Below are 22,841 nucleotides of genomic sequence, written 5' to 3'. Positions count from 1 at the left end.
AATGAGATAAGACCCATTTAGATGAGATAAAATACACTGCAGCTTTACTTTGCAATAACACGCGCAACATTAAATCGAGAAAAGAACAAAAAAAAGTATTCACGACACTTCCCTTTTCCCACAATGTCGTGAGAGCCTTATTCCAAAATGGATTAAATTCATTTTTTCTTGAAATTCTACTCTTACCACCCAATGGGGATTAAAAAAAACAAATTTATTAACAATGGGAAAAAAAATAGAAAGCGTCTTTGTTATAAAGCACAAACCTAAACTCAGGTGCGTCCTGCTCCCATTGATCATCCTTGAGCTTGTTCGACATATTAAATGGAGTCCACCTGTGGTAAACCCTGATTGGAACGATTTAGAAACACACACCTGTTTATGTCTGGTCTCAGGGCATGCCTGAGCACAACCCAAGTATGAAGTCGAAAGAATTGTCAGTCGGCTTCAGTGATAGGATTGTTTCGAGGCACCGGCAATATTCTGCTTTGGAGGTTCCAGTGGCCTTACTGTGGTTACTTAAACTAGGCTGTTGAATTACCACGACCTCACCATGCCTTGGCTATCTATGGCACGGTTGGGCACAGTTACAAGTTGAATCCTGTTTAGAACATGGTGGGTTGATGCTCCCCATTCAAACTAACGGAGGAAAGGGGCAACACTGACCAAAGATACAGTCGGTGTATCGAGCTTGATGCACAATGAGGACTTGAGGCTGCAGTTGCTGCCAATTATGCACCAACAATGTATTAAGCATAGGCTGTGAACATTTAGATGTATATAAATGAGCTTTGTTTTCAAATATTTATAATTTGCATAATTTTTCCCCATGTTGTCATGATCAGGTGTTGTGTAAAATTGTAGGGGGATACTGGTAATTCATTGCATTTTGTAATAGCGCTGTAACAAAATGTTGAAGGACTGACTACTCTCATGAAGCACTCAACACCTTTTTTTTTTGTCACAAATATATTTTTAAAAATCAATATGAGTGTTGCCTTTACAATGTATAGTTTATTCCGTTTGGAATAAAAACTACAAAACTAAAAAATTTAAATTGCTGCGAATACTTTCCAGATTCATGAAATGTGGTTTCTTCTTTTTGTCTTTATTTTTAACAACTTTGAAAACTTGTCAGGAGGCAGCTATTGCTGCGAAATATAGGACTGAGCATTGGCAGTGAATAGTTATGGGCGTGAATTATTCGCTTTTTTTTTAATCTATACATATAAATAAATTTGAAAGTGTTAAAATTTGTCATGTTCTCCTTATGCGGTATTGCATCGAGAATTTTAAGAGGAAAAAAAAAATGAAAGTATTCCTTTTTGGAATAAGGCACTAGCATAATGAAATGTGAAAAAAGTGACGTCCGAGGCCATTTTAGTCCTCGCCGCACAATATTTATGAAAACGAAATGTTTCTTATTATTTGGCATTAGCGTTTTGTCACTGTGGATTCACCGACTCTGCTTTGAGTCCCAGTCACCCCTCACACCACTTTCATGTCTTTCAACAACTCAGCAATGTCTATTTTCGGGCTATGGCTCACGCCAGAGTGCAGGGCTCTTTGCAGATCGTGACCCGCTTGCTTCAGCGACGGTAGGACGCCGATGCCTTCGCCTTGGCGGCGACAGAGGAGGACCTCATTCACTTCCCCGTCGATCTTTCGCGAGAGGATGGCAGGGAACACGCCACTCACACGCTCCAGCACGTCTTTCCTCAAGGCGGAGTCGCGGCACACCAGGTTGAGAATGAAAATGCCTAGGCAGCCCAAAGAAGAACGGATTAAAGGGGGCATACAATATTATGGACAATTGCCTTTTTAATGGCTTGTATATAATAATGATAATAATACATTTCATTTATAAGCGCCTTTCAAGACACTGAAGGATATAAATGATTGGATGTATCCTATTATATCATGAAGTTAGTTGTAAACAAATAAAAGGTTAGTTTTACAAAATACAAGGTGCACAATACCTCGAGGGGTGAGGAGGCTGCTGACTTTGTGCAGGATGGAGCTTTCGACAAATGCAGCAGGTGGACAGCTCATACCCACTGTGCTGTCCTTATTGTCCACATCGAACATGATGGCGTCAAACAAACGACCACCTGGAGACAAAACGCACACGGTCACTTGGACTGGTATTAATAACAGTCATGAACAACATTTTTTGATGACTGATTTGGATTTTTTTTGTGACTGGTGTGACAGTATGGAGTAAAACCATAAACTGCTGTTATGTTAGCTTCTCTAGCTAGCCTCAGCAAACGTTTGTGCTGTGTAAAAGAGAGGCACCAAGTGAAGATATAGACTGCTAGGTTAGCTTCCCCTGCTAGCCAAAAGCAAATTTGCGCGGTTTGACAAGCAGAAGCGCTGATTAAAGATGTAGGCAACTCCATTAACTTCTCGCTCACGACTTTGCTACTGCGTTAGCGGGAGCTAGCGGGAGCAGTGTCCCCCGCCCCCTCCCCACCGTCTTTCTCCAGGGTGCAGATACGTTCAAGGCCGTCCCCAAGCGTGACGGTCAGGTGATCGTCCGGTCGAAAGTGGAACCACTCTTTGGCCACGTCCAGCACCACGGGGTCCAGCTCCACCACCTCCACGGACACCCCGGGTACAAAGTCTCGCAGAAACTGGGGCAGGCCTCCTCCCCCGAGTCCAATCATCAGCACTGACACCAGGGCATCTTGAGGAGGGGAGAGAAAGGGTTAAGGGGTGCCCATAAGACAAGTCCAAGCTGGGAAAATATATCGAGCAGGCTACACACATTCGCACCTATGCACAATTTAAGGTCATGGATGAGCTGGAGCCTATCCCAAGCCCAGCTAAGGTGGTGGGGGAAGAGTGGCTACAACATGGACTGGTTGCCAGACAATCACAGAGCACAAACAGACAAACAAACATTCCTATCGTGAAGGATTTCTTTCATATGAAATGCATACTCTACTTCACCTTTGTTTTTTTCCTTGCCGATGCCCAGCATGGCGAGACCAGCCACCATGACTTCGTGGTGGGCACAGCAGAGGAAGCCGCTGTGTACCGACAGGGAGGACGATGGCGGCTGTTTGATTTTCTTTTTGTTCTTCTTCTTATGACTTGATGCTGCAGAAAAAGATACACATAAGTTCATTTTCAGCAAATAGGCCATCCTGTGTTGCTACAGCCATTTTGGGGCAAATTCCAGGGCTCCAAAGTTATAAAAAATGAGTAACTGTAGTTTACAGATCAACATGAATTTTTGGTGGACATATTATAACAAGGTGCACGGAAAAGTCACAAGTATCCAAAGCCAAAATTGACCACAAACACAAACATTGTGGTTTGATGTGACCATTTTGGGGCGAAATCCAATGCTTGAAAGTTTAAAAATAGTAACACATGACACCGGTTTTACCAATCGCAGGAAAAGCGGATGGATATCAAGACACATGAAAAAGTCTAAAAAAAAGAAGATGGCTATTGTGGTGCAAGCCAATTTTGGGGCTTAAATAATACGGTATTTTAAAAATTAGAAGATGTAAGTTGTTGACACCATTTTAACCGATCAACATGAAATTTGGGTATTAAAAGTCTGAAGGACCAATGTCTGTGATCGAACAGGAAGCTGGTTAGAGGTAGCCATTTTGGGGCAAATTCCAGTGCTTGAATTTAGCAAAAATTAGCCTCGGACACCAGTTTTACCAATAGACACGAAACTGGGTAGACATGTCTATTCCAACAGGCTGCATGAAAGTCTCAAGTTGAATTCCTGAGTGAATCGGGAATTTCTCCATTGCGAGACTAATAAAGGTTTTCTTATCTTATCTTAATATGAAGAAACACCAACTCGGACTTGATCCAAAATTCTAGCACTTTCCATTCTCACAACTCTCGAGAACCGTTGAAATACAAAGTTACAGCGCTAAATGAATCAATGAGGAAAAAAAAAAAAAAGAACACGTGAACTGACTGCTATTGGCGGAGACGAGACGACTCTCGGACTGCACCAGAGCCGCGTTGGACAGGAACACCAATCTGCGGTACAGCTCGCCGTCCTCCCCTCTGACGTTCTCCACACAGTATGCACCGCTGTGCTCGCTCACACCCCTGCTGACCTCCTCTCGCCAACCCAGGTCGCCACCCACTGACAGAAACGGAACCTGAACGACAAGTCCCAAAAACGTCCGGTCAACGTCCACACGAGCTGGATGTCAAGTCAATTCTCGGCATCCACCTGCTGATTGTCTGGCATTCCTGGTGGGGCCAGGTCCATCACCATGGGCGAGAGTTCCGACTGGACGGCCTGCATGTCGGCATACTCTTGATTCCTGTGCATGGCCACGATAACCAGGCGGCGGAAGTTGGCGCTGGCTGCCAGTTGCCGCCGGCCCTCGCTGGAGCTGTAGAGCCATGCTGTCTCACTGCCTTGGGGCACTGCAAAGGGGATAGGCGGGTTCAACAAAGATGGCATACAGTACAGAAACGTGCCGAGATGTATTCTTCTGTAACAACCTTCAATACTCCTTATAAACATTCACAATTGTGTGTTGAAGTAGCAGTTGTCTCAAGGTTTACCATTACTATAACATCTATACTAATTTCCGTTCTATGGCGTTTCATATGTTAGCATTAAGCTAGCAGACTCTCGTTAGACAAGTGGTTTTTTTGGGGTGTTTTTTTTAATGTGACAGTTTTACAGTAAACTTAAACTGCGAGTGACAATTGCTTGATGGAAGCATGCTCCGGATCTAATTTGGAGAACTGTGCCACCAAGTGAATGAGAGTAGACGCTCTGGATTGCTTTTAGAAAATGTGCTTGAAGAATTTCAAGTGTCCTTAACCCATTTAATCCCAAATTTTTCCCAGATATTTAAAAGTCAAAATCAGGTGTCATTGGTAGACCTTTTAAGTAATTGATAATAAAAAATTTTACAGCCCTGTAAATTAAATCATTGTTGTCCTTCACAAATGTGACCGGTGGGATTAAATGGGTTAACAGATCAAGTGTGTTTAAAGCATTGTGGGAGGAGTATTGAAACTTTTTTTATGGGATCTCTATAACACAAGTGGGGCTGGATCATATCCCCCATGATAAAGTGAATAAATAATCATTTTCAGGCCAATTAAGTGAAATTGGCATGTGCAATGATCTTGCAGCACGTTAATGAGCACCACAGTGGTTGGGAAACACTGCATGGGATTGTGCTAGTGTACCTAATGTCGTATCTGGTGACTTACAACAGACAACAAGAAAAATAAATAAAGCTCACCAATGAATATGGCAAACTGGTTGAACCTTGGCACCTTGGCGGTTGGCGGTGAGTCCTGTACCATGAGAGTGTATCTGGGCAGGCCGGTCTTTGCGTGGCAAAGTGTTAGCGACGAATCAGCGTCGGCATCCGTGCGGGTGCGCAACCTCTTCCTCAGGACAGAATAGGCCTGCCGTTCCCGCACGGCCGCCAGCAAGTCGGCCGCCAGCGCCAGACGGTTCGGGGCGCCGTCTTCGCCAAGGCAAAACTCCAGAATGGGCGTTGGCATGGGCTGGCGGAATTTTGTGCACACCAGGACGAAAATGGGGAGAGCAAAGGAGTCTTCGTCCTCCTCTGCGCTGGTTTCTTCCTGCAGGCAGTGAAGCCTCACCGCCCAGCCCAGCTGGACAAAGTGCTCCACGGCCAGGCGGATCACACTCTCCTGAGCCAGTGTGATACACACGTACCTCCCGCCTACGCTGAGCACACGGCCCACCTCCAAATAGATACGGAAATGTACACTTACTGAATGTCGACAAGTATTTGGATTTGTAATGACACCTGAAAGTCTGCACGTGCTGTGATTAACTTTTTTTGTACCTCAGTGAGCATATTCCTCGCCAGATCTCCTCCTTCCTCTGACGCCATTGCATCCAGGGTGCCTTTGTCCAGAGCGGCCTGGTAGCAAGCATCCTGGTACGGCATCTGGGTTGCGTCCACTTGCTGGAACTTGAGGTCAGGCCGCCGCTCGGCATTGCGCTGGTTCATGTGCGACACCACAGTCTCACTGATGTCAATGTTGGTCAGGTGCTTGTAGCCCACGTCGTGAAGCTGCTCGCTCAACTCAGAGTTTCCGCAGCCCACCACCAGCACCTCAAATCCAAATATGACAGCTTTGGTAAAACCGTGGCTTTTAGGTACAGATTGTTGAAACTGTCATCCTTCAAAAGTATTTTTCAACTAAAGTCCCTATTATCCCATTATGAACTAGAAATGATGATTTGTTTGTTTGCCTCCTCATCTCTTGACTACTGCGATTTAAAAAAAAATTACCACAAGGCTTTTGTCTAGATCCCACAGGTTCAGCCAGATTATTCCCGTTCTGCTTTTCTTGTTCTCGCTTCATGTGCATTTCAGCATTTAGTTAAAAAAAAATACTTACAAGTCAATGGTCAGATTGGTGAATCTGGTATCATATTATTGTCCTGTTAGGTAACTTTGAAAAGCACTTTCTCTTCCTCTGTGTGAAAAGTGCAATACAAATAAAATGACTTCCATTTTCCTTTTACAGTAAAGGGGAAGACACAGTGAATTAGGTCCATCATCTTGAATTGCGAAACAAAAATATCACTGTTTTCTTCTGCTGCTTTTCTTACATCGTGAATTATAATCAAGCTTGAAAATCAACTAAACGCCTTCTCCAAGTTTACATTATTGCTTTTGTACAAATGGCTGGTATTGTTGTTCATCAGGTTTTGTTAAAATGAAACTAAAACCAAGTATGATGTTTAATTTGTTTACCTTGTCTTGGATTTTGATGTACTTGTGCAGCACGCCGCATAGTTTGTTGTAGTCTCCGTACCACTCGAATGACTTCTCTCCGCGTTTCTTAAAAAATCTCTCCCAATACTCAGCAGAGCTGAACTCCTCGGCAGTTCGAGGTAATAAACTCATTGTTTGTTTTACCTGAATCTATTTTTTAAAATATTGTGCACACAGATCTTGAAACACGACTTTTGCTATCCTCATGGTAATGTTGAGCTCGGACTACATTACAAGACGTACGGCTAATTGATTGGATAATATATTTCAAAAAGGCTCACTGATTGGTTAATACTTGACAAGCAGCTTTGTATTGGTTGTTGCTCGGTGCTCTCCGTCTGTACTCCGTATGAAATTATAACCGGCTGCAGTTGTTTCTGGTATAATAATTGTCTTTAAGTGTTGGACAAGTAGTCTATAATAATAAAAAAGAAAATACTATTTTAGTTGCTACGTTAAATCACTTATTTTTAAGATAAATGAGTATTGTTAAAACACGATATATATACAGTATATTGTTCCATAATATGTGAAAACCCGTCCTTCGATACAATGATAAACCATAGAAGAAGAAAACGAAGATCAAAAATGGCGGTGCCGGCTGGACGTTCCCTGGTGTTTGTCACTGGAAACGCGAAAAAACTTGAAGAAGTAAGCGTTCATTAATAATTGCGAGGCGAAGCAAACCTGGCGTGCTTTCGAGAGAGACGCGTTAATACGCTTCATGTGACTCCACTCGGTGCTTTTTCTTGCACACAGAGACAGCTGCTGGTTACCTGTGGTGGTCCAGCCAAACCATACTAATCGATTACCGATTTAACTTGTCTTTACAGGTAGTTCAGATTCTTGGCGACAAGTTTCCGTACAAACTTATCTCGAAGAAAATTGACTGTAAGTATGACGTTTTTGACACATTGATAAATCTGGGAAAATATTCACGTGCTTGGCTATATATTTAGTCAGTTGACTATATTATTAATATTGTTCAAGTGTTTATGTGCGACTGTTGCTGCTGTGACACATTAATTTCCCATCACTGAGTGATTAGAATATCGATATTTTGATCCATCCCTCCATGTAGTGCCTGAATACCAAGGAGAGCCAGATGAGATTTCCATACAGAAGTGCAAGGAGGCGGCAAGACAGGTGCACTCACTACTATAAAATGTCCTATTTTGATCCTATGTAGGGGGTCCTCAGAGTCCCCTCTATGTGGGAAATATCTACCAAAGTAAGAAGGAAACACATAATTATCTGAAAAGGTCAGCAAGAAAATGACCTTTTGCTCCAAAGTGGAGACTCTTGGGGGTACTGGTGGCTCTCGGTTTACAATGGTGGTCCAGTTTTACGGTGGCGGCGTAACTCGAATTTGGATGCAAGTATCAATGCATCTTAATAGTAAATAATGCTCGTATTGTCATTATGAAAGTTTATTGACTTGTGTGTTTTGTTCAGATTGACGGCCCAGTCATAGTGGAGGACACCTGTCTATGTTTCAAAGCATTGGGAGGCTTGCCAGGCCCTTACATGTTAGTCTTGAGACTGTCATATATACAGACCCTTTAAGTTACAGCAATTTCCAACTAAAATGTTTTGTTTTGCAGAAAGTGGTTTCTGGATAAGCTCCAGCCAGAAGGTGAGCAATAATCATGTTGTTAATGTTTGATGGTAAAACTCTCATTGTGTGTTCTCCTTAAAGGTTTGTACAAACTCCTCGCCGGCTTTGAGGATAAATCCGCATGGGCCCTCTGCACGTTTGCATTTACGTCCGGAAAAGACGAGCCGGTGGAGCTGTTCAGAGGAATAACACAGGCATCGCTCATCCTCCTTCTCCGTCACACTCTCAACCTTTTATTGCTTCTCTCGTGTGATATCATTTATATTTTTTTTTCAGGGCTGCATCGTGGAACCAAGGGGACCTCGAGACTTTGGATGGGACCCTTGTTTCCAGCCAGAAGGCTTTGACAAAACGTAGGGGCTTGTGCCTTGTTCCTACCACTTGGGGGACCCAGAGATTAACTGCGGACCAGAACATCTACAGTACTGGATGTTCCATTTATACCGGTGCTAATTTGCGAAGTATTCACAGCCGGCGCTTACATTTTCCACAATAATGTGCAACAGATAAATAATGGGCAACAGAAGGATGCTAACTAAGCTAAAGGCTATGATGGGCAGTCCCTCCCACCCTCTCCAGCCTGCCCTGACAGCACTAGGTAGCTCCTTCAGCCAGAGACTGTTACACCCGCGCTGCAAGAAGGAGAGATACCGACGCGCGTTCCTACCGACTGCTGTCAGGCTGCTGAATGAAAATAACAACAATAATAATTACATGATGTGAAAAACAATTGTAAATAGCACTGCGATTTATCCCTTTTGTATTTATTTTGCACTTAATTGAACGGTGTTTGTTTTTTCTTCTTTCTACCCACATTCTTGCTGCTGGAGGCTGTAAATTTCCCCAGTGTGGGACAAATAAAGGATATCTTAATCTTAATAATGAAAAAAATATGTACATACCAGTAATAACATTTTTGATGGGTGGGCAGGCACGGCAGAGGTACAACTGTTTGCATACAAGCCATTGAAGATTCAATTTTTCCCAATGCCCTTTCCTTCAAGATCCCCATTTCTCTTGTTTCCAGCTACGCGGAGCTGCCGAAAGCTGTCAAGAACTCCATTTCTCATCGATACCGGGCACTAGCGGCCATGTCAGAGCACTTTTCACCACACACCAAGAGAAAGAAGACAGAAGATTGAGTGAGCGTGTTGTTGCGGTTGAGTAGTTTCTACTTCAGTACAAATGAGCTCAATGTGTGCTTCCAGTCATTTGCTCATAATAAATGTTTTGCTCATTTTATTTTAAACATGTGTTTTTTGTGAATGGGGGGTGAGGGGGGCGACATCATGCAGAAACTATGCAAACATTTCAGCGAATGAATCGAGAGCTGTTTTATTGTTCCCCAGTGGCTCATCAAGACATAACCTGGCAAGGATTAGAGTGCACTCGGTAAAAATTTAAAGTGCTATGCTTTTCCCACATTTTATGTTACAATCCGGTTTCACATCAAAATCCTGCACACGACATCAAAGTGAGATTTTAGCAAACTGACGTGCCTTATGCAGCTGCTGAATGTAGTAACTATGAAAGTACATGTTAATTCAACATGGTGACTTTTAAAATCAACGACTGTATTCAGGAAGGTAACTAAGCAAGTAATCATTACAGTAATCTGATTACTCAGACTCGAGGCTGTAATTGCTGCCAATAAACTGGCAAGCATTTTTTAAAAGCTGTGTTGTCATTATGAGACGTGTGTAGAATTGTGAGGGGAAGAAAAATAATTAATTCTTGGAATAAGGCTGTAACATGGTGTGGAGAAAAAAAACAACTTATTTGCACACCAAAAAAACGCTGGAAATCTTTTGGGAAAAGTACAGCACTGTGTGAGAACTTTCCGGTTGCACGTAGCTTCCAAGCACAAAAGATTTGATCTTAAAGGAGCATAAATCACATGAGAAAAGTTCCAGAGGCCTGATGAGTGCAGCAGATTACAGCCGGGGAACGATGATGATTGTTCAGGCTGGATGCAGTGGGGAGGGGGCGGGGGGGGGGGGGGGGGTCTGCAGCCCAAACAAAACTGTAATAACATGGGAATTTGGATATTAAATGACCCGTGGAGTCACAAGTCCTGGTAGAGGAAGTTCAAATGTCACTGGTGCAGTCCACGTGAAGCACCAGCGCCGCACGTGTGGCTCGCACAAACCATAACGTGCTTTCACATTTATAGAAGCCTGGCCGAACTTCTTAAGTTCCAATACAATCTTCTTCTTGATCCTAGCCATTTTTCCCCATAAGACGGGAAATAAAAATAATCTGGTCCAGGATTTGTAAAAAACTTTGCATATTGTTTTAGTTCAGGTTTTAAAGGAGACATTTTTCATTTTTCCCCATAATTTAAACTGGTTCCCATGTGTTTTCCAAGATTTCTGTTCTATACTTTTGTCAAAATGTACAGTTTGGAGCCATCAAGTGCTGCTCATCAGAAGCTAACTCAAATCAATGTCTTCAGCAAAGCTCAATGCAGCTCTGCTTACCTTTTGGCTTGGTGTTTTTTTTGGGGGGGGGGGCAAGACAACATGAGTTTTTGCACTGAACGTATGTTTCTTGTTCAGCAGATTTGGGCATCCTTAAATGGTACTTTTTAGGCAAGAGGGCCCTTTGTTCTGGGGGGGGGGGGGGGGGGGATACAGTGCGAGGTAATTTTGTTGTTTGCTTCAAAACTGTTGTTGGGTTAGGATCTTGGATCTTTTATGCCCTGAAAATGTGTGATCAAAAAAGGGCTGTGTGAGTTAATCGTCTCAATCTGCAGTGATTGTTTAAGACGAGAAAGTTTTGATGTGGGTTCCAGAGGGACAGACAAGAGAGTGCACCTGACACGCATGAAAACCTCCAGACATTCTTATGAAGAATAACAACAAGCCACAAGAGTATAGAAGAGAGCTTTGTGCCGCATACCAAATGGCTGACGGTCATCTTACGTTTCAAAAGCAGCGTATTAATAACTTTCCAGAAATGTTTTGAACAGAACGGGAGGGACGGAGGTAGGGGAAAATTTTTTTTTTTTCCCCTTCCAAAGTGATGGGAACATTCCAACTTGATATTTGTGGAGTTCGTGAGCTAAGTGAAGTCTCTGGCTGAGGGCATTATGGTACTGTAAATTGCCATATTTATATGTCTGAATATCACTCACGACTCAGATTTCGGCTCACGAAACACACGCAAATCAAGCCAAAACTCAAATTCTGGCACACACAAAACAAAGTACCACAGGACAGCATTTCCTAAACGTCAGAAATTGTCTTTTAAGTTATCAATTGGAAGTCAACTGGCATAACGGAACAGATGGTGGTTGACTTTGGTGCATTTATTTAGCGGAAAAAGCAAACAAATAAACTTGGAGGGGGAAAAAAAGAGTGATTGGTTGATTTGCTTTTACAAATCCATGTCATGAAGGTTCAAATTCTCTCGCGGTCCGTTCATGTCCAACTGTCCATAGGTCTCCTTACCCCAGCGTTTTAGCCAAACAGTCCTGGGTTATGCAGTGTCAGGGACTGCAGCAGGTGCTGGAAGTCCTCCACAGTCCACGGCTCGACGCCAGGTCCCACAGCCGCAGGACTGCTACTACTGTCGGGGCAGATGCTTTGCGGGTCATTGAACGTTACCAGTACGTCGGTGCCGAACTGAGGCAGGCGCAACACGCCGAGGTGAAGCCTCACCCGGTTCCTCGCCGTCTCGTTGTACTTGGACACGTATTGGGTGCCCGTCAGCGCCCAGGCGGAGCTGCACGCCGACAGGGACACTGACGACTTGGGCAAGGTGACCACCTCCGTCACCTCCTGCGCGCCAGGCTGAGTGGCGGCGTTGTTACCTGCGATGTCCTCAAAGTGGTACCGAGCCGCGTCCTGGTCCGCCACGTGGTCTTGGTACTCGACCAGCTCTACGATGAGACTTTGATCGGTTCGGGTGTGGACGAACGCCTCCTGGTTGTCCGGAATCTCCCGCATCTTGCTCACGTCCGCGGCGCCGTGAGGGAGGATGGCCGACAGGGCGCCTCCGAACAGCGGATGAGGTTCGTTGACGCGCTGCATGTCAACACCAGACTTTCACAACGGACAGTGTCGTTGCTTTATCTGCAAATGAATAGACTTCAGGTAACATAGGTCACAAAAACGTGACGAATGTTTAGAGTTGCCGCACTAAAAACGTATTTCCGGGTGTTGTTTCTTCTTTGTATTATGGAACTTAATAAAATCATTGCTGCCACCTACAGGCGATTGAAAACGTTTCCTCTATATTAATGGCAGCACAGCGTATTCTATTACAGACCCATTCACGTATTTATGACCGTCTGCTTCTTTCTTTCTGCAATTTACAGAAAATCTAGCGCGCTTGTCCTTAGGACTAAATTCATGAGAATAAACCAGTGTTTTCCCTTTGTTAATGTAATATGGAAATACTCCTGTATATTAATGAAACAAAACATATTCCCAGTGTGGAATGAAAGAAGGCACTGTCTACCCTTTAAATAAGTATCCATCCATTTTCCGAACCGCTTGATCCTCACTAGGGTCGCGGGGGGTGCTGGAGCCTATCCCAGCCGTCTTCGGGCAGTAGGCGGGGGACACCCTGAATCAGTTGCCAGCCAATCGCAGGGCACACAGAGACGAACAACCATCCACGCCCACACTCACACCTAGGGACAATTTAGAGCGTCCAATCAACCTGCCACGCACGTTTTTGGAACGTGGGAGGAAACCGGAGCACCCGGAGAAAACCCACGCAGGCCCGGGGAGAACATGCAAACTCCACACAGGGAATCGAACCCGGTACCTCTGCACTGTGAAGCCGACGTGCTAACCACTGGACTACCGGGCCGCCCTTTAAATAAGTATCAAGACAAAATGGCAAGGGAAAAATGCTAAAGCAGTATTGGACAGTAAAGCCGAAATAAAGGATGGAAGGATGCAGACTAAACACTGGGTCAGAGGAAAGGAAGGCAGAGAGAAGTAAGGAGGTCAGGAAGGAAAAGAAAAAGCAGGTTTGAGGTGGAAAGAAAGCACAAATGCAAATATTGGCGATGGAGGAAAGGGTGCAAATGCACGAGTCATCAGGCAGAATAGAATGAAGAATGCCAGAAAGGAAAAATGCCAGGAAAAAAAAGTACACGTAAAAAAAATGACATTAAAAGTGTTTGCTCCCTTTGCCGTTGATTTCTTCTTCGTATTTTAAGTGTTTTAATGTTTACACTACTGCCATCTACAGGCAAGGCAAAGACAAGACAAACTGTAGCCTGGTTCGCTTTCCCCTTACGATCATTAAATGTAAACATAATTTCATTTCTATAAAGAGGAAACGTTTCCCCCTTTTTCTGCCATTCTCAGTAAAACCTACAATATTACTTACCTGTAAAATATATTTTGTGGAGGGTGGGTGCTGCTTTCCTGTTGACTTCCCGGTCAGCTGATCGGTGTCAAGCTATCACAAAGCAGTAGCAGCAGTGGCGACGGAAGCTCTGTAAACATCCACAATGGTCCTCGCCTTGGACATCATTTGATGAAACTTCTTACAAATCTGACACCTTGACACGTGAGTCCTCCTCCCACGTCGAGGTTTGCTTCTTTTGTTGGCCGAGGCGGGTGGCGGTGGCGTTCGCATCCGTAGCTTCGCATGGAGGCTACGACATGACACAGGACAGTGACACAGCTTCTTTAATATGCAAGATTTGCTTTCAAATGGCGCTTTAGGGCATCTGCTTTGATACAAAAGAGCTAGTAAAGTATTGTTGAAACAAAACAGGGCACATTTTGCTACATTTATATTTGACATTTATATTTAGGAGCTGTGTGATAGGTATGTTTATCAGGGTGGGCCAAAAGTAGCTCCGTGTTTTGCTGGCATCTTTTTTTCTGCCTTTGAGGTGCATTATATTCATGCATCCTTCCAACCTTCCTTTGCATAAACCTACCTTCCGCTTCCTTTTCTGCCGTCCTTCTCGCCACACCTGCTTTTTTTCCCCCATCGCCTCTGGCATCCTTTCTTCCCTGACCTTCTGACACACCTTTTAATTCTGCATCCTTGCATTCATCAATCCGTCCATCCGTCCTTCCTTCGCATCAACCTACCGTACTCTTCCCTCCTCAATCTCACTCCCTATTCCAGCATCCGTCGCTGGTTTCCTTCCTACTTTATATCGATCACATCTGCCTTGTATTCATGATTCGTTACAGCCCTTGTTTCACTAACTTTGCTCGTTTCTTCCTTCTTTCACACCTATTTTTTTGTTTCATGCATCCTTAAATCCTACCTTCTGTTGCTGAAACCTCATTTGTCTGACCTGACCCTTTTTCTTCCACCTTTCTTTTTTTTTTTCTCCTTTTTACTTTTGTTCCTTCGTTCACGCCTGCTTTTTATTCATTTTTCCTCCCATTACTTGAGCCTGATTTCCTACCCATCTTCCTTTTTTCCCCTCGACCTTTCCTCCATTTTTATTTTACCTTCCTACCTTTTCGATTTTTCCCTTCATGGCACTTCCTTTCTTCCTTCCATTTGTCCCGCTTTTTATTCACACATCCTTCCTCCCTTTCCCCAAAACGACCATCCTTCCTTCCTCTCCTTTGTTCCATTTCAGACTTGCTTTTATCATCTGTCTTTCCTGACCTGTGACTTCATTTCTTCCATCCTTACTTTTTATTTCCTACGTTTAAAACTACTTGTCTACCTTAATTCTTTTTGATTTACAAACAAGACACCAGAAGCCTACGCCTTCTTTCATTTTCTTGGTTTAAACAGATTTATTTGCGTTATTACACCTTTCCTTTTTGCCTCATATGTGACCTTTGACAGTCCCTTCCCATGATTTTGCGTGATTCTGCTCTGCATGATAAAACCGAGATTCAAGGGTTCCCCAAACTGAGGATGTAGGCCCAAAATGGCCCCTGGAGTCCCGGTGTCCCTTTGCTAATTTGGCCCTTGAGCTGGATATTGGGATTACCTCAACCCCGAAATACTTGACATCATTTGAAGGACTTTTCATGTTTCTTTCTCTGCTCTCTGCTAAGTAACTTACTAACAACTTGTATTTTTCTTTCTTCGACATTCTTAACATGCTAGCTTTCTGTTCCCCTTTCTCTCTTTTTTTTCTTTGCCGTAGCCGCTTCTCTTGCGTGTTTACTGGAAACTTCCTCGCACTGAAAAGGCCCGAAAGGTTTCCAGTCGCCGTGCCGGAATCGGACGCGGAGAACGCAACCGTTTCAAAACTGAACTGGACTCAATGGTAGAAGTTTTATGGTTGACCAGAGAGCGCAAAAGTGTTATGTGACACTTTTAAAGGATACATTTTATGCCACCCCAAGCCCCCACACACACACATTTTAAAACAGTTGTCTTTCCAGATCTAAGGCATATCTTCAATCGAAATGTTATCTGTGTAAAATGCACCATTCATGGGGATTGAACGTCATTAGATTATGCAGGTGTACCTCAGGATGTGTCTGTCGGCGTTCTCTGGCATTTCGCCAAATGGCCCCTTGCCCTTGTGCCTCCTGCAGAGGGAGCCCGATCGAGGAGAGCAGCAGCAGCAGCAGCAGCAGCTTGACGACAACATGCCCCCCAAGTTCAAGAGACATCTCAACGACGATGAGGTCACGGGATCCGTTCGCAGCGAGAGGGTGAGGAAGAGGGGGGGGGGGCAATCAGTGTCTGTCTTTGTGTGTGGTGTGTGTGTGTGTGTGTGTGTGTGTGTGTGTGTGTGTGTGTGTGTGTGTGTGTGTGTGTGTGTGTGTGTGTGTGTGTGTGTGTGTGTGTGTGTGTGTGTGTGTGTGAGCTTGATATAAACAGCTTCCAGGTCACATGGATGAGGGTAAGTAGAGGACCAATTCTTCTTTTTGTTGCCATGCCAACACCACCAGCCGGACGAAAATCTATGTAAAGATACAGGGAGAACATGCAAACTCTGCACGGGAAGGTCCGAGCAGAGATTTCAAAGATGAACTTCAGATCTGGGGAGGCGCATACTTTACCTCCTCAGCCATCAAAGAGATAAACGGCAAAATTCACCGGATCGGTGAATGGAGCAGTATGTTCCCTGGTTCGGTTGCAATTGGCATTTAAACAGTCCTTTTCGTCATTTATGACATGAGAGCAACAGCTGTCTTTGCCAAGCTCCAGCCTCGCAACACCAACCACCCCATCTTGAATTCTGTTGTGGCGACTTCATCAGGGTTGGTTGATGGTCACCACCCTTGAGTCTCTGTGATTCCACAGCACCTGAAGGGAATGTCGTGAAAACCCCACATCATTTCACAGGACATCCTGTGATGCTTCCGCCATATTGAGATCACGAGAAGAGGTGTCGTCTCCCCCACGGCAACAGTGACCCTCCGCCACCGCAACGTCCAATCGGAAAGCAAAAGTCGCGCGCGGCGACTTATTCACCTCCTGTGAGAAATTTATTGCATCCCGTCCGACGCTGATTCTCCACGAATAGCGTCAGGGTGTTTGGTGTCGCTGCTTCTTTTAGACTCTGGTCTGCTACTCTTGATCCACGCTCACACTTTGGATTCGGTCCCTAGTCGGCATGGACTCTGTACTTTTGATGTTGGCTTTCATCCTCATCCTCACCACAATAACTCGTCTTTTTAACCTCGCCGACCGCACCGTTCGGTGTACCTCCAGTGCGGAAACATTTGCCTTTGCAAAGGCAATCATGTTTTTTGCTTTGTTTCTTTTTCAAAACGATATGACAGGGGTGTCAAACTCATTTGTGTCGCGGGCCACATTGTAGTCACAGTTTCCCTCGGGGGGCCATTATGACTGTGAAACCGTATCAATGTTTAAATCACCTCCTCATATTATTAAACATACAGTACACAATTAATAGATAACGATTATTGAAATCGAAAGTCGGGACAGGAGAGTAGTTTGTTGCACTGTTGTACAAGTACTAATGTAAAACAAGAAAATGCTCGCAATAGCTCAACATGATTATTTACTACATATGATAAGATGAAATGTGGTACAGATTTTGGCATGCGTCATGGAAGTTGACCTGGTTGATTTGCTTTTGCGGGCCACATAAAATGATGTGGCGGGCCAAATCTGGCCACTGGGCCTTGTGTTTGACACCAGTGCAATATGACCTCTTCCCATATATGAGGAGCGTTGTTGTGTTTTTTCTAATCTGCCTCTTTTGTCGCCACAGAGGAACCTGCTGGAGGAAGACTCTGATGAGGAGGAAGACTTTTTTCTGTGAGTTTGTATCTGCACACCTTGTATACAGTCTCGCCGTACTGCAGTACTCTGCAAAGACTTGATTTCAGCCCGTTCTACAGGCGCGGCCCCACGGGACCCCGATTGGGAGGCCAGAATGAAAAACTCAAACAGTGAGTCCAAACACATTCCTTCCCACGATGCAAAACAGTCAGTCCTCTCTGTGCCTGTGTTTGTGCGTTGCGTAATCGGCTGGTTGTGTTTACCGGAAGCTTGCAGGTAGTTAGCGCATTGTGCAACCCAGGCACATGATGAACATGCACGTTGTTGTGTAATCCTCCCTGGACACCCCCCTCTTCCCCCCCACTACTGTCCGCCCTAATGATAACCTTGCAGTCCTTACTGAGCGCTTCCATGTGAGGCGGCAATTGTAATTTTCAAGGGCACACATATTATGGAAAATGAAACATTTTCTAATTTGTACAAACTAGTCGGGTCCCTGTAGTGCCCCCACCCCACATATTCACATTTCAACTATCCACAAATTCACTTTGTGTGTGTGTGTGTTTGTGTGTGTGTGTGTGTGTGTGTGTGGAGCCTATACTGTACTTATCTGGCTCTCCGAGTTTCATGCGCTTTATGTAATTCCCCAAGATGCCAAAAGAGGCCGCCAAAGCCCAGTCGAAACACTAAGTGTCATGTGGATGCGATTCATCTCGATTGACAGACAAGCTGTGCAGCAGGGGAGGAGCAAGTCTTTGCGACATGAGCGCTGAAATGATACGAAATTGTTTTGGGATCCTACGCTATTATTACGGGCACTCATGAACATTTGGGGGAGGGGTGGAGGCTCGTATCAATTACTTGGGGCTCGTTCCCGTCCTGTAAATATTCCCGTGATTTGCCTATTTCAAAAAAACGTACCTGTCGATGACTCTGTGGTGTCTCCATGGTGCTCAGTGTGCAGTCGCAGGTGGACGAGGTGATTGACGTGATGCAGGAGAACATCTCCAAGGTGATCGAGAGGGGCGAGCGTCTCGACGACCTGCAGGACAAGTCGGGTGAGTCCTCACCGGGGCACATGCGACCCAAGAGAAAAGAAAATCGTCAAAATCTGCGATTTAGTAGGTCTTCGGCTTATAGTAAATAATATCCAGGTGTCGGGTGCTTGCATGTAAACGTTTGAATCGCGTGGAGGGCTCTCCATGCGTGCGTGCGTAACAACACGCTGTCGCCACCTCGGCGATGAAGACATTAGGTCGTCGCCGGTGGCCATGCCTTCACGCAGTTGTTGCGTCTGCGCGGCCAACGACACACACGTGGAACACATTTGCGCGCAAATTGCACGAGCGTGTTGCTGCCGCGGCCTTAGTAGTCGGGGCAAGGTTACATTCCTCTGGGTTAACAAGCGTCTTCGCAAAAGGCGGCAGATGCATGACAAAAGGATCACAGGGGAGGTCCGCTCACGTGCCAGGAATCGGTACATTAACAGCGGCGGTATCCAGGCGACGGCCCAGCACGGAAGACATGACACAGAGTTAAGTAGTAAGCGGCAAATGTGTTTTTGTTCTGCTCTGAATAAATTGACGAATTTTCATGTGTTCTGGAACCTTGCGCAATAGCCGAGCAGTCTGAGTCACGTTAGACCCCGGTCCAAGCAAACATGTTACACAGCTTCTCTGAAAATTTCACCTCACGTGTCCTCAATGTGTTTTGTTTTGGTTTTTTTCTTCTCATTTTTCCAGAGAGCCTATCGGACAACGCGTCGGCCTTCAGCAGCCGAGCCAAACAGCTGCACAGGAGGATGATGTGGCGGAACATGAAGGTGTGTTGTTGCCCTCGCCCCCCCCCCCCCCCCACCTCCCTTTCTTCTTTGCATCTGGCGCACAGATCATTTGTGTTACAAAGCTCGTGTGCCTTGTCGTCCCCCAGATGAAGATGATCATCGCTCTGGTCGTGATTGGTCTCCTGCTGATTATAATTAGTGAGTATCTTAGCCCGCATTACCTCCCCTGGTTTGAATCCTGTGAGTACCTTTTACAGCGCAGACGATTGGCGGTTTATGATGCCGTTCCTGTTCCTGGGGTGTAACCCTCGTTTTGAGTGGGAACCCGATCGAATCTATCACTCGGAGAATTGAAGACTTAAAACAAGAAATAGTTCTTTGAAAAAGACTTGTACGCCGCATAATAATAGGGTTATAGTTTGGGGGGTAACAAACCGATTTGAATCGGAAAATCGTTTTTGATTGAAAAGATGTGAATGCATCGAATTAAGTCAATTGTTCCAATCAAGCTACGATTAATTGATGAAATAATCAGTAGCAGGCGGAATGGTGGACGACTGGTTATCACGTCCGCCTCACAGTGCAGGTGCGAGGTTCAATTCTGGCGCTAGCCTTCCTACGTGTGTTTTCCCCGTTCCTGCGTGGGGTTTCTCTGGGTACTCCGGTTTCCTCCCGCATTCCAAAAACATGCAGAGCAGGTGAACCGAAAATTCTAAATTGACCCGAGGTGTAATTGTTGAGTGTGGATGGTTGTCCTTCTATGCGTTCCCCTGCGATTGGCTGCAACCTGTTCAGCCATTTTGGAGCGATGCACACCCCCAGTTGTAACATATCCACAGTCATACATCATAAACAAGTTGATCATACCCAGTCGCATTAATCGTGTCGTCATCTCTTGTCCCCGTCAGTTCCCGTGATTCTGCGGTATCGTTAGTATCCAAGGAGGACTGCGACGGGCTACCCTCCTTCCTCATCTCGTCACACGGCCCTCCAATCTGGATTGGGGGCAGGAAGGGGGAGTGGACACCGGTCGCCCCCGCCGTCTTCAGCGATCATGACAAAGTTCGGGCCGGCCGCCTTCATCCCTGTTTTGGAGTTTTAGAAAGCGTAGACTCGGTTTCTTTGCTGCAAGTAGTACAGTTCAATGTGTGATGACATTATCGTGTAGCTTGCCAATCGATTTAAACGAGGAGAGGAAGGTCCATGCAGGGAACCACAACGGCGGACTTTTGGTCTTCTTCATTCTCTTTAGTCCTTCCTTCATGGAAATGACCATTCTCTGTCCACCAGGATCACTGTGTATTTTCTCCAATGGCCAATTACTCGACCAACAATGGAAGCTCAAAAGTGAAAGTGGATGTACGGAACTGAATCAAACCACAACGGCCGTTTTTAAATTATTATTGTTGTATGTTTTGTTTGGTTGTTTGTTTGTTTTTAGCTATGGCCGTAATGGGCACAATGGTTTCAGGAGCGCCACTCAAAACGTTAGAATGCATCATGCTGCTCTTTGCCGGTTAAAGGGCCAAAAATAAAACCTGTCATGAATGTCCTCTGGGCTGATGTGGTCATCCTCCACCTGTCGTGTTTCTGTTTTGGTTGTTAGTTTTGTTTTTTTGTTGTTGTTCTGTTTAATCTGACACTTGTGCTGTTCTGACGGTTAAGGGGCGGGCGTGATTCATGTCAATCTTTGTGTACCTAATCTCTCTTTTTTTTTTTTATTATTGTGAAATGGTCTGGACATAAAAACCTCTTTAATTTATTCCAAGATGTACCGGTACATATTGATCCTGTGACAATTTACCGTGAGCATTCCAATCCTTATTCCCTCCCTTCTCAACCTGCTCTCCGTCTGAAATAAAGTGCTTTTAAAAGGTCCGTTCTCCTGTTCGATCTGGTTTGGTCACATGATGAGCGCAATGTGAGCGCAGGGGCATTTGGACAGCAGTTCCACTTGACAGAAGAGGGTTATATTGGCCAAAATGGCGGCGCCCTGAGATGGATGAAAAAGGATGGATTAAATCTGTTTAATTCTTATTCCACAATCAGAAGATGAATCAGAATCCAGTGTTTGTTCTTGCAAATTATTTCTTTTGAGTTCCCCTTCAAGCGCTTTTGACCATTTCCTGAAGTCCTTCATTTAGTCCGATTGCTACCAAATCTGAACCACATGTACGCTAAATAATATAAAGTTATTATCCTGCGGTCGGATCGTGGCAACCAAGTTCAACGTTTTGCTTCGAAGCGAACATTTACGGTCATTTTAGATGTAAGATGCCAACAATTCAAATCACCGGACATTAACTTCCAGCAAGGTACAGTCTCTTCCGTTCCAATACTTTTGGAGGGAACTGTACACGTGCAGGCAGAATTTGGTGGGTTTTATGAGGATGTAAATATGCTGAAGAAGAGAGGTAAAATTGTCAGGAGGGACATCCTGTGCTGTCCTAAATGCTGTCATTTCAATTTTACTGGGTTGGCAGCAGTTTAAAAAAACATCTCAGACTTAGACATTATTGTTCGACCAAGCTCTTCTATTACACGCGGACGCCCACTGTGGCACGCCCACCCGAGGGTGATGATTTCATTTGACACAGTCTGGGACTGTTAAAAACATCCACTCAATGACAAGGCTGTTAAAAAATGGAGTTGGTAAAAGTCTGATTGATGAGGCACACGAAATCCCCTTCATGTGAGGAGGGGACTATTTTTTTTAAGCCTCCCACATTGGCAGCACAGCATGTTTTGGTCCTGCTTTTGGGATGACCTCAGATTCCGGGCATAGCGGCGGTTATGTGAGTCACATGAAAGGAAATCAAACACACAAGAAGAGAAAGCCAGGTGTTATTCGTCGCACGCACACAAGAGCACTCGGAAAAGTTCTATGGAATGACACGGGCGTCTCGGGAGCTGGAAGTCAAGACAACAAATCGCCAATGCAATCCAATCCAATCCAAAAGACACTTGAAGCCGTTTGGATACAATTGGTGAAAACAAGCAGACTTAATCCCACTGCTCATCCACGTGCCGCCGTGAGCACCACCCTCCTCCCTACGATCCAGTTACGATCGTTAGCCTTTCGAGCACATCGGTGGGAGGGGGGGGGGGCGTACCCCCCCCCCCACACACACACACACACTTAAAATACACCCCGCACCATAGGATGATAATGGCACAGATGAATTCTTGAGGGAAGGGAATTTAGAGGCATTCAACAATCGGGCCATTGATTGCCAGAAAGGGAAAATTGGCCCAATATTTTTGGAAGCTTATGTTCTATTATTAATTATTATTTTATGTTTGAGCATATTATTTCATGTTAAGATTACCTTGAATCACATTCTGTTGTTTAATAATTGCTTAGATGTGTTTTATAGCTTCTGATTGGCTGAAAAATAAGGAAAGCAGGAAGTGATTCAGAAGGTGAGTTTTTAATCGTTGTGGGTAGACATTTGGGAAAAAAAGCTGCGTTCAAACAGAGTTCATCTCACCTTTTGCCGTTTCTTAACGT

General features: G+C 44.8%; 4 protein-coding genes across 5 annotated transcripts; 2 read left to right on the top strand and 2 right to left on the bottom strand.

Moving 5' to 3' along the window:
* Positions 1-15: 15 nt before the first annotated feature.
* mettl13 (methyltransferase 13, eEF1A lysine and N-terminal methyltransferase) lies at positions 16-6,975 on the bottom strand. Its single transcript, XM_086114729.1, has 9 exons — positions 6,753-6,975; positions 5,832-6,104; positions 5,253-5,727; positions 4,217-4,416; positions 3,953-4,142; positions 2,956-3,105; positions 2,477-2,689; positions 1,980-2,111; positions 16-1,760 (listed from the first exon to the last, which is right to left on the bottom strand). Exons 1-9 carry the CDS (start codon positions 6,903-6,905, stop codon positions 1,489-1,491), a joined length of 2,058 nt encoding a protein of 685 aa, XP_085970855.1. The 5' UTR covers positions 6,906-6,975; the 3' UTR covers positions 16-1,488.
* Positions 6,976-7,296: 321 nt separating this feature from the next.
* On the top strand, positions 7,297-9,640 carry itpa (inosine triphosphatase (nucleoside triphosphate pyrophosphatase)). Its single transcript, XM_086115488.1, has 8 exons — positions 7,297-7,424; positions 7,607-7,664; positions 7,855-7,919; positions 8,229-8,302; positions 8,378-8,409; positions 8,473-8,585; positions 8,668-8,744; positions 9,419-9,640. The coding sequence occupies exons 1-8, from the start codon at positions 7,326-7,328 to the stop codon at positions 9,531-9,533; spliced, it is 633 nt and encodes a 210-aa protein (XP_085971614.1). The 5' UTR covers positions 7,297-7,325; the 3' UTR covers positions 9,534-9,640.
* A 60-nt stretch (positions 9,641-9,700) lies between these two features.
* Positions 9,701-13,847, bottom strand: rangrf (RAN guanine nucleotide release factor). The gene is made up of 2 exons (XM_086115489.1): positions 13,741-13,847; positions 9,701-12,467 (listed from the first exon to the last, which is right to left on the bottom strand). The coding sequence occupies exon 2, from the start codon at positions 12,423-12,425 to the stop codon at positions 11,853-11,855; it is 573 nt and encodes a 190-aa protein (XP_085971615.1). The 5' UTR covers positions 12,426-12,467; positions 13,741-13,847; the 3' UTR covers positions 9,701-11,852.
* vamp4 (vesicle-associated membrane protein 4) lies at positions 13,778-21,208 on the top strand. 2 transcript variants are annotated; one of them, XM_086115490.1, is made up of 9 exons: positions 13,789-13,923; positions 15,488-15,610; positions 15,885-16,004; positions 17,537-17,583; positions 17,667-17,717; positions 18,505-18,605; positions 19,290-19,369; positions 19,477-19,528; positions 20,239-21,208. In XM_086115490.1, the coding sequence occupies exons 2-9, from the start codon at positions 15,608-15,610 to the stop codon at positions 20,262-20,264; spliced, it is 480 nt and encodes a 159-aa protein (XP_085971616.1). In that variant the 5' UTR covers positions 13,789-13,923; positions 15,488-15,607; the 3' UTR covers positions 20,265-21,208. The 2 variants fall into 2 exon arrangements, with proteins under 2 accessions (XP_085971617.1, XP_085971616.1); XM_086115491.1 differs by lacking the exon at positions 15,488-15,610 and having other exon boundaries at positions 13,778-13,923.
* Positions 21,209-22,841: the final 1,633 nt, after the last annotated feature.

Source organism: Hippocampus guttulatus, chromosome 7, assembly GCF_054856545.1.
Source record: "Hippocampus guttulatus isolate MCC_2025c chromosome 7, RoL_Hgut_1.0, whole genome shotgun sequence".
Lineage (NCBI taxonomy): Eukaryota > Metazoa > Chordata > Actinopteri > Syngnathiformes > Syngnathidae > Hippocampus > Hippocampus guttulatus.
Note: the sequence above shows the minus strand (reverse complement) of the source record. Positions and strands in the feature narration are given on the sequence as shown.